Genomic DNA, 11,481 nt, shown 5'->3' with positions numbered 1-11,481 from the left:
ACATTTAGGCTCTCCTGCAATCGTCACACTTTTTCTGTTACAAACTGACTCCGGCCCCCAGCAGAGAAGGGAAAAGTTATGTGGCCCTCAGGAAAAGGTTTGGGGACCCCTGCTGTAAAGTGTCATTTTTGCTTTGGGTATAATTTGTTTTGTTTTGAAAACTAACTTTATGTGGTACAACGGGCCCAGTAACGGTTCTGTTACCGCCCACAAACAGTTCAAATCTGAAAACACTTGAGATTCCCGCTAAAAACAGATACAATAGAATTTTGTTCAAACACCAAATATGCATTAATATTCATCATTACACACAGTGGAGACCATCTTGGCACTGCTGCAGAAGTTAACATCTACAGTGTTTCTTATATCCGCCCTTCAGGGTTCAGCCAATCGGCACCAAGGAAAATGGACGCTGCTCCTGAATAACGCCAACCAATAGCGTGTCAGTTTTCTTTAAATTATGTTAAAAATGCTTCACGACATAAATCTGCAAATATCTTCCATGAAAATCCAGTAGTCCAACTTTATAACATCCTGATCAGGGTCATAACTGATTTGCTCTCATGACCTTTAACCTTTCATGATTGCCAAGTAATTAATTTCTTTTTATATTCTTTTCATTAAGCATTATGATTATGATTATGTTTTTTATATGAAAAAAAAATCCTGAACTGTCCCTTTAACATAGTGCCTCCACCCCCATGCAGTGTTTCTCAGTCAGAGTGGCGCATCCTGTCAGCAGCAGAGGATCTGTGCGGCGGTCTGCGGCCACAGCTCCCAGCAGCGGATGATGGTGACAGATGGAGGTTGTTGGTGATTTGGATTATTTTCGTTCCTCAGCAGCGGACACACACCGAGCCGCAGCCGGAGGTGAGTTCTGTTCGGCCCGGTTCCGAAGCGCCGCATCACGGTCACTGTCTGGGTTTTAATGAGTCCGCGCGTTTTCTGCGTGAAGGTGCGCGCGCGCCAGAAAAACACCAACTTCACCGTCGGCGGGTTTATTTCTTTACCGACGAGCTTTGAACTGTCCGGTTCCGGTTTTACTCGCTCGAGCCTTTCCTCGTGCCTTAATTGGCGCTGGCGGTTAATTGGCCTCTCTCTGACACACACACACACACACACACACACACACACACACACACACACGCACACACACACACACACACACACACACGCTGCAGGGACCGAATGAAACGTTTAAATTGAAGCCATTTTCTCCGGCTGCTGATTCGCTTCAGTTCGTGGTTCCGGTCTGACGGCCTGTTGGCGCCTCGCTGAGTTTCGGAACCAGAATCGCTCATCAAACATTCATCAGCACTAATGTGGTTTTCTGAATGCTGTAATGTCAGAACGCCGCGTTGTGAGCATCATGCTGCATGGTAGAGAAATAACAGAGAGAAACAGATGAATAAAGTTTTATAAAAGGGAAACAAACTAAGCAACTGATGAAGAAAAAATCATGAAAGTCGGTTTGACAAATGTCTAAAATGTCGATGAGAACTTCCTGTAAGTTTTCTATTTTTCTATTTTTGTAATGTCTTGTCCAGATAGAAGGTCATTCTTGTTCCTGTTGCTTCACGAACACGTTTCTCTGTTTTTGTGGTCAATGTTTTGTAATTTATTGCAAATAAATCAACAGAGTAATAAATAGATATACTTCAAAGTCTATATAGATCTGCTGATTGGTTGAGTTTTGTGAAGAATCCATGTGGATCCAGCAGGATCAGCATAGAAGCTGTGACTGTTTTTCAATGACGTTAACAGTAGAAAAGTTGATAATTCAAACATTTAAGTGAAAATAAAAGTGGATTCCAGCTGCAGGTCCCTGTTTCTGCCATCAGCTGGTCCAGAACCTCACCGCTTCACTTTTTCTGCCTGCGGATGTTAATGTGTCAAAATGTAGAGTTTTGTTGGCTCTAGTGGACTTTATTTGAAAATAGTTAGACAGGAAACAGAAGTCAGACCAGGAATCGAACCTGTGACCACCGGCAGGAGGACTAAGACCTCAATGCTCTGCCTCTGCTCCACCACTGCAGCCGTCAAAATGTAGCTTAATCAAAACCCAAACGGGCTTAATGACTAAAGTCATGTCAGCGTTTATTACAGCGTCACTTTCTGATAATTATTGACATTTTATCCTTAAAATTGATTAAAATTGGGAACAAATAAGAGAGAAAACAGGTCAGAGTTTCACCAAACTCCTGTTCCAGGCAGCTGACCCAAGCTGCCTCCTGGTGTGTGTGTGTGTGTGTGTGTGTGTGTGTGTGTGTGTGTGTGTGTGTGTGTGTGTGTGTGTGTGTGTGTGTGTGTGTGTGTGTGTGTGTGTGTGTGTGTGTGCGCGTTAAGTGATCAGGATGATTGGAAACGTTGAGCAGCTGAAGGTCTTAATAAATAAACTTTAACTCATAAACTTTGTTTGCATCGTTTATTTGAAGCATCACATCAGAAAATGTTCTGAAATAAACTTCATAAAGTTTTCAGGTTCACTTGAAGTGACTGTTGGCCTGAGAGGGACAGAAGGACTTTGGTTGAATAAGATCTGATGCTGTGAACTTTCAGAGGCGCGAAGCGTTGAATCATTTCTGCTTCCATCTTTGTTTGTGAGATGTGGGTCTATATTTGTGAACTTTACTTTGTTTATCACAGCCATGCGCAGCGTTAGCATCTGATGAAATGAGATGTAGATGTAGATGATGTAGATGCTGACACGCATAATTCACATTTTCTGTTTTCTTTCTTTTTGAGACAATTTAAAAGTTGACTCAACATTTGCGTGACAGTTAGAACCGTAGCTGCTGCCTGCTGGGTTTCAGGAGTCGTAATGTTTTGCCTGTATGTTTTTTGGCGTCTCTGTGGCTCCTGTCAGTTTGCAGCCGTGATGCTGCTCTGACACGGCCGTGATGCTGCGGCCGTGATGCTGCGCTGACACGGCCGTGATGCTGCTCTGACACGGCCGTGATGCTGCGCTGACACGGCCGTGATGCTGCGCTGACACGGCCGTGATGCTGCGGCCGTGATGCTGCGGCCGTGATGCTGCGCTGACACGGCCGTGATGCTGCTCTGACACGGCCGTGATGCTGCGCTGACACGGCCGTGATGCTGCTCTGACACGGCCGTGATGCTGCGCTGACACGGCCGTGATGCTGCGCTGACACGGCCGTGATGCTGCTCTGACACGGCCGTGATGCTGCGGCCGTGATGCTGCGCTGACACGGCCGTGATGCTGCTCTGACACGGCCGTGATGCTGCGCTGACACGGCCGTGATGCTGCGGCCGTGATGCTGCTCTGACACGGCCGTGATGCTGCGGCCGTGATGCTGCGCTGACACGGCCGTGATGCTGCTCTGACACGGCCGTGATGCTGCTCTGACACGGCCGTGATGCTGCTCTGACACGGCCGTGATGCTGCGCTGACACGGCCGTGATGCTGCTCTGACACGGCCGTGATGCTGCGGCCGTGATGCTGCGCTGACACGGCCGTGATGCTGCTCTGACACGGCCGTGATGCTGCGCTGACACGGCCGTGATGCTGCGGCCGTGATGCTGCTCTGACACGGCCGTGATGCTGCGGCCGTGATGCTGCGCTGACACGGCCGTGATGCTGCTCTGACACGGCCGTGATGCTGCTCTGACACGGCCGTGATGCTGCGCTGACACGGCCGTGATGCTGCGGCCGTGATGCTGCTCTGACACGGCCGTGATGCTGCTCTGACACGGCCGTGATGCTGCTCTGACACGGCTGTGATGCTGCAGCATCTGTGGAGTTTTTGTGTTTCTCTGGGTAAATATGTGAACATTGTGGCTCAAGTTGCTGCTTGTGCAGTGAAGCCGTTCATGTTCCTCTGTCACCACGACGCCTCCCTCCTTCTACACATCCATCCATCTGGACCCAACACCTCCTCCTCCTCCTCTTCTTCTTTTACGGCGACGTAGAGGAAGACCCCCCTCACCCCCCTCACCCCCCTCTGATGGTAACCCGACCGCCGTCCGTTCACACGCTGCTGAGGACGGCGGGGATCGGCAGCCCGCTGCAGCGACGGCTGGCTGTCAGGCGCAGAGGAATGATAATTAGAAAGCGATTGAGTCGACAGAAGGAGGAAGAGGAGAAGGAGTGAAGGAGCCTGGCCTGCAGCGGCGGAGGAAAACATGACCTGATCTCCATCTGATCCCCAACAGGAGAGGAAAACCTGGGAGTAGTAGCAGCTGTGTTGTTTTTTTTTATTTTTTATTTCTGATGATGATGATGATGATGACGGCAGCAGCAGCGAAGGAGGAATGAACTCAGATCAATAATCCTCCCTCCTTCACCTTCATCCCTCCATCACCTCTGCAGGAGGAACCTGTGAGGCTCCGTCTCTATATCTTTATTTTTGCTTCTTTCTGAATGCCGCATCGTGTGTGTGTGTGTGTGTGTGTGTGTGTGTGTGTGTGTGTGTGTGTGTGTGTGTGTGTGTGTGTCAGCTAACTGTTGGCTGCGCATGCCGCTGCGCACAGCGCGCTGGCCGCTCGCTCCGCGCCTCACATGCATGTGTCGCTGAGGCTGCGTGTAAACGCTGCGTGGGTCGGAGGAGCCGCCGCGTGTCGGTGTGGCTCAGAACGTGACGGTAAAAACCCGACGCTGCTGCTGAATTAGCTCCAGATCGTACGGAGGAGCATGAGAGGAATGCAGCTGATGAAACGCCCACACGCCTAATTCTGGCTGCTGCCGTGTGGGACGCAGATTGATTTGAGCTCAGCAGCAGCAGAACGCGGTTCTTCTGCAGGACAAACTCGCAGCGCGTCCCGGTTTCATATTCCTGATTCATCATTCAACACGATGACATTACATAACTCTGAACTTCAAATGAGCGGCAGCCGGGTGACCCTTTGGTCATATCAAACATACACCATTGTTTTCATATTCAGAAATGAAAACTTACAAGTTTTCAGCTGTTTTACATATGATTTATGTTTGGAGCTTTTATTGTGAAAGGTTTTAATACACTGAGTCATATTTGCAGTGGTGGGCACAACAAACCAAAACGTTATCTGCGCTAAACCGCTATTCATATTAGTTACGCTAACGCTAAAGCGCTACGCCAGTGGTATTTAGCTGAAGCTAATGTTGAAAGGCTAACACGCTAAATTCAGCCATGTGTCGGTGACACAACACGCATAAAGCATGAACCTCACCGTTACCCAGCGACCTGAACACGTCAGAAACATCTTCACATGTTTTCACTTCTATAGGTGTTGATTTCTGCTCAATCTTTTCTAACCATGTTTTGTTTTGTTCCTGTTTGTTTCTCACTACAAATAAAGTTATGGAAGGGAGAGTGTGAGGGGATGAACAGCCTTCTCTCACTTCAAAATAAAAGCACAAACAGCTAAATACGTGGCTAAGACAAATGTTGAATTTTATTCAACTGCAAGTTTAGAACGCAGCCAAGTAAATTAGTGCTTTGGGAAGTTAGGGGAAGTTAACGTACTAAATGTTTTCACAGCTGGTAAAACCTCTAAGTTAGCTTTGCTAGCACCAGATTAGCAGAAGTTTGCCCACAGCTGCTAATTGCTCTGGTGATATTATGAGTTTTCTTCCTCCAATCAGTTTTCAGTTCAGTCACATCTTGAGTTATCAGTGTGAAAACTGCAGTATTTTATTACAAATATTTTTAGATATCTGTTCAAACTGTTACCTTGGTTATAATCTCTGAAAAATCGAGCTCCGCTGCTTTAGCCCAGTGCTAACCAGAAACAACCAGAGCCAGGAGGCGGGTCTTGGTGCTGTCAATCACAATCTCATGTGGCGCTGCTCATCACCCGCTGCTGCGCTGCAGTTAGCCCAGTTAGCATAGCCACCAATTATGGTTTTCCTATAACAGTGAATTGTTTGTTTGACAAATATGTGAAAACATTTTTTATAAAAGTTTCATTTAAACGTCTTGATTTGATTTTTTGTTTGTTTTTTAAAGAAAAAAAAATCTAAATCAACATCATTCAAAGCTGTTGAATCTTCAAACACTAAAGAATAGGAGCCATTTTTTCTCCAGAGGAGTTTTAAACCAGCATCATGCAGGAACAGGGAGCATCACATGGGAGGGAGGGGGGGGGCAGCCTGGGAGGGGGGGGGGGCAGCCTGGGAGGGGGGGGTGTAGCTGGGATGGGGGGCAGCTTGGGAGGGGGGGGGCAGTTAGTGAGTCATGAATAATTTACTGTCCTTAATGGGAAAAGATATAAAAGCTTAAAACAATTTGGCACAGACCAGCAGGTGTGTGTGTGTGTGTGTGTGTGTGTGTGTGTGTGTGTGTGTGTGTGTGTGTGTGTGTGTGTGTGTGTGTTGACTCAGACTTTGGTTTCCATGGTTTTGTTCTGGTCGGCCCATCAGAACCGGTCCAGGCGTAAACCACAGCTGTTTTCTGGACGGGATTCCAGAACCGGTCCAGCTACGGGTCTGGAACCACTGAAGGGTTCTGGAACAATACAGTGAAGACATGGTCGCAGGGCCTAGTCAAATCCTTGAACCTTTCTGTTTTTGTCACATTTTAGTCAAAAACCTAAAAACGTTGAGTTCAGATTTACAAAGAAGGAAAAGAAAACAGTTTTTAAAATCTTTAGCAGATAAAAATCATTCTTCAGTTCTTGTATGAACTTCTAATTGGGTTTAGGTCTGTACTTTGACTGGACCACTCTGATACAGGAGTGTGCTGCAATTAAAAAATGTTAAATTAACTGTCAAGATGTTTAAGTTTTCCTTAAAAAGTGACAATAAAACCCAGCAGAGACGACGCCCAGCTGTCAGTAAACTGTTATTTAGAAACATTAGGGATTCTGACGCAGCTGCGCTGGACAGAGACGTGTTGGACCAAACCAGAACTTTATGTCGGCGTCGGTAGAGATGAGGCCACATAACTCACACAGCATCAAAGTGAATGAAAAGTCCAGATCCTGTTGCATCCAGGGGGGAACGGAGGGGATTCTGATGCTGCGTTCAGGTACAGCTGGGACACCAGATTACCTAAATATCAAAGCAGGGATTTTAACATGTTTTATCCTCAACTATGTTCAGTCTTATTTAAAAATGTCCAAACATCAACTGTCTTATTTTCTATATATTCAGCCGTTGGCTGTGCCTGGTTAAACTGGTTAAACTGGTTAAACCAAACCTTCCAGCGGGTTCGATACTGACAACTTCAAATGTCTCCAGTAACAGTTGAAAAACATTGATAGAAGGTCTGAAACGTTGCTAGAAGGAGCAACGAGCCACTGAGTTGGCAACAGTTCTGTCGTCCTGACCACGCCCCCAACCATCCGCCTCTAATTGGCTACGCCCCCTGTCTCTATTGGCCCCGCCCACATTTGGGACATTTTTCAAAATTTGGGGGCGGAGCTTTGCTTTTCCAAGTTTTTAGTTATATTTAGGGGTTTCGGAGTAAAGAGAGCTGAATCCAAATGCACAACATTTGTAAAATATCCGGAAACTAATGTGACATTTGGCTGTTAAACAAAATACACTGAAATCAGTGGCTGTTATGAGACAAAATGTGTGAAAGTTACGATATAAAGCCTCTGATTTAAACGATGTCTTCTGACTTTTTGTTCAGGCTGAAGCCCAGATTTGATCTTTTTTCTCTAAAAAGTGAAGGAAATGAAATTTGTGACGTCCGACATCGTCACATCTTCATTTTTTTAATGAATTTCATCAGATTTTAAACGTGCAGTATGAATATATTTGACACTGATGTAACGATGCACGTGAAGCAGGCTGAAGTGGAGCCGGGGCGGCGTGTGGAGATGAACAGTGATGGAGAGATGGAGTGTAGGAGGAGATGCTAGTTTTATGTGAGGAAGGAACAGAGGGATGGAGAGACGGAGTGAAAGAAACGGCTGTTTTCTGCAGGTCTGATCTCTGATTCTGCTTCTCATCTGCTGTTTCTTCCTTCATGTGACTGCAGGTGGAAGGATGTGGAGGGAAGACCGCGCACGCGTCCTGGTATCCATGGAGACGAGCAGGATCTGAGGTGGTTGGCGAGCCTCGGGGATCCGGTCCGGCTGCAGGATGGACCAGGCCGGCTCTTCCTCCAGGAGATGAGTTCTGAGTTCTGCTTTTCCTGATCTGACTTCGCTCTGAACCGTTGGACCGTCACAGCAGCGCTCCGGGTCCCGGCCCACCATGAGGCTCCGCAGGGAAGCCGGGGATTAGGTGGTGCTGCAGACGGTGCGCCCTCTGCAGGATGAAAGAGGAGCTGCGGACTTTGTTTCGGCAGGTGATTGGGTTCCCTGACTCGGGCCGGGTTGATCCTCCGGCCCGTCCAGTCCGGCTGCTGGAAGCTAATGTTCTGGATGGAGATAAGTGAGCGGATACGGATTTACTGAGCGACAGGAACAGAACCGAACCGCTGAGGACCGAGCTGTGAGATCTGCTCCGGTGGGACGGCTGGGCAGGGAATGCAACGCCCCGACTGGAGCGCACAGGGCGGGCATCCATCTTGATTTTTACATCAGAACTCAAAGAGGGACAAGTCCTCTCCCCCCCACTCACCTCAGGTGGGGGGGAGGGTGAAGCACTTCCTGTCTGAAGGTGTAGGCCTCAGGGCCTCAGGGTGTAGTTTAGCTTGTAGAGTAGGCTTTCATTCCTGGACCAAACCGGACCAGCCAGAACCACCGCGGTAATCTGAGGTCATGGATGCCAGTCAGGGTCCGGGTCAAGGCAGTCCGGAAAGCCCCAACCGGGCCGTGGAGTACCTGCTGGAGCTCAACAACATCATCGAGAGCCAGCAGAAGCTTCTGGAAACCCAGCGGCGCCGAATCGAGGAGCTGGAGGTCCAACTGGACCGTCTGAGCCAGGAGAACAAAGACCTGCGTTTGGATCGGCAACCCGTCGCTCCGCCACCGCCCGCTCCTCCTCCGGAGCCTCCGCTCCCACCTCCTCCCCCGCCGCCGCCTTCGGCCCTCGCCACGGCTACCAAGAACCATCACCACCACAACAGCCAGGCTCCGCCCCCTCCTCCCACCTCCATCCCACTCCACCACAGCCACCAGTCCCACCACCACCACCTCCACCACGCCTACAACAGCGCCGCCGCTCCCGTCCCGCCTCTGGCCTCTGCCAACCCGACCTCCATCTCTGTACCGACCCAGATCCCGGCTCCGGTGTCGCCCACCGGCCCGGCGCCACCGCCGCCACCTCCCATCCCGCCCAGGGACCAGCCGCGGGCCCACAGCCGGCTGACCCGGGTCCCCTCCACCAGCACCGGGACCAACACCAACTTCGTGGAGAAGGAGAAGGAGCGTCTGGAACGTCTGCACCGAGCCAACGCCTCCAACAACCACCACGCCCACACGCTGCACCACCAGAAACCGTGAGTGTTTCCGTGTGTTTACCAGAACCAGAGAGAGCGAGAGGAACCGGAAAACCAGACGTACCGACCCGGGCCCGGCTAGCCGCTCCGGTGTAATCACTCAACAATATTTCCTCTTTAATGGCCCAAATCGTCTGGTTTTCTGGGTCTCGTTCTTCCATCGCTACTATCGCTGCAGCTTCCCTGACAGGTAGAGATGCTTTAAACTGCCTTTTGTTTCTTTATGCTTGATCATCGCTGGTCAGAAACACGCAGGCAGCGCCGGTTGCTCTGCAGAAAATGTTGCATAACTTTTTAAATGGCTGCAGGAGACGAGCTTCTACCCTAAAGCACAGTGCGGCTGTTGTGTGGGAAATATTCACTGCACAGGTTGAAATTTACAAGCCGCAGCAGATCAGGATGTGTGAAAGTCTGCCAGACTGGTTCTAGTGCTGAACCGGAACCGGTTCTTGTAGCACCGATTCCTTCCGTTTCCATCTGGGATCCAAACGCGACGTCACGAAGGAAAGACGGGCCATGTGCTGGTGGACATGGCTAACTTACAAACGTTTAGCTTTAGCTTTAGCTTAAGTTAATTTTTACTTATAAGCCCTAAAGCACTAACTCACTTGGCTGTTTTGCTGTGGTGAGCATCACTAGCTAAAAGGTTAGCTATGCTAACCTTTTAGCACTAATCATAAACATTAGTTCTGCTAAAGCTAAAGCAGAAGTTAAAGCTAGCATGCTAATATCAACCTGGTTGATGCCAACCACATGTCAAAGACACAACTTTGTTTCTTTTTGCTTTAAAAAAACAGCCAAGTAAATTAGCCCTTTAGAAGCTAAGTGTGCTTAACATTTTCAAAGTGCTAAAGGAAAAAATTGCTCCACTATTAGCACATTAGCTGATTAGCGCTAATGCCCACCACAGCCTGTATGTTTCTGTCATTAGTCTCATTCAAAGCTCTGCTTTTTCTCCTTTTGCTTTTCAGGATCTCCTGCATGATGCATAACCTGAAAAATTAAATACCTAGAATATCAGAAAGTACTGATGGCACAGAGTATTTTTTATTTTATTTTTTACATTTTATTTGCTTTGTTATTTTAGAGAGGCAGAAATATAACAACCTGATATTAGCAGGTCAATTAGTTAGGCTATCTGCTCCAATAGTCTACAGTCAGCTGTCTTTAGCTTCTGTAGCGCGGCGGCCATTTTTCTTTATTGTGATCGTATGTTTTACTGTGAAAGACTTTACGATTAGGTAGTGACATCTGTAGGTTATTATGGGATGTTAATGATTCATAGCAACCTGTTCATGTTAGCTATAGCTTCATAATACTGACAACATGAATGTGTCTCCAGATGAAAACGGGAATAAACGACTCAAAGACTTGAGACTTGACTTGGACTTTCCCCTTGAAAATGTAATACTTGGATTTAGAAAAATGATTTGAGAACAGTTTTGGCAGTTTATATCCGTATGGAAATCTCAGGCGGCTGGTCTTTGCCAGCTAACTGCAGATTTGTTGCCAACATGCTACGTCCAACAAGCAAAGTTTTTACTTTTCCTTTATTATATTCGGAGCAGAACCAGATCCACTGGGACTGCAAAGGACTGAACACAGTGAGACTGGCGTGTTTTAAATCATGATGCGCTGGAATTTCTGTTTTACAGTGTTACGACACAGAGACTAATCATTGATCATTTCAAAATAAAAGAACTAATAAGATGAGTTCAAAAACAGAAATTTTTTTTTAAAGGTTTTGTTCATTTCTGTACACAACCCCTGAACACTTTCTAAAATCCCGCCAACGTTTGTGAAAAGCAGCTCATATTTTAACATCAGGTCCAGCCTGCTGTTTCAGCCCAACCTGTTCAAAAGAAACCCAGTTGGGTGGAATCTCTCCCAATCTGGCAACACAGAGGAACGTAATGAACGTAATGAACGTAATGAATGGTATTTGTTTGGTCATGTGATGCAGCAGAGGATTGCAGATGTTTAACAGAAGAAGAAATGTCAGCGGTTCTGCTTGTTTTGTTTTTTTCACGTGTTTAATGGTAAATATCTGTTATGACATATTTACTTTCAATATTCTGTCATTTATTGCATCATTCGGCCACCGATCACAATCGGCCGATTTACGTGAAAAAGTGTATGATCG

General features: G+C 47.5%; 1 protein-coding gene across 2 annotated transcripts in view; it reads left to right on the top strand.

Moving 5' to 3' along the window:
- The first annotated feature begins 717 nt into the window (after nucleotides 1–717).
- Nucleotides 718–11,481, top strand: part of LOC103468114 (IQ motif and SEC7 domain-containing protein 1-like) — a 138,429-nt gene continuing 127,665 nt past the window's right edge. Inside the window, exons 1-2 of one of the 2 annotated variants that reach the window (XM_081609404.1) lie at nucleotides 718–870; nucleotides 7,932–9,338. In XM_081609404.1, the coding sequence (XP_081465530.1) occupies nucleotides 8,659–9,338 (680 nt within the window). In that variant the 5' untranslated portion in view covers nucleotides 718–870; nucleotides 7,932–8,658. Of the gene's footprint in view, nucleotides 871–3,954; nucleotides 4,343–7,931; nucleotides 9,339–11,481 lie in introns of those variants that run through there. The other variant, XM_081609405.1, reaches the window with a different exon arrangement.

Source organism: Poecilia reticulata, chromosome 7 (assembly GCF_904066995.2).
Source record: "Poecilia reticulata chromosome 7, P_reticulata-male-v2, whole genome shotgun sequence".
Lineage (NCBI taxonomy): Eukaryota > Metazoa > Chordata > Actinopteri > Cyprinodontiformes > Poeciliidae > Poecilia > Poecilia reticulata.
This window is presented reverse-complemented; position numbering and strand designations above follow the sequence as displayed.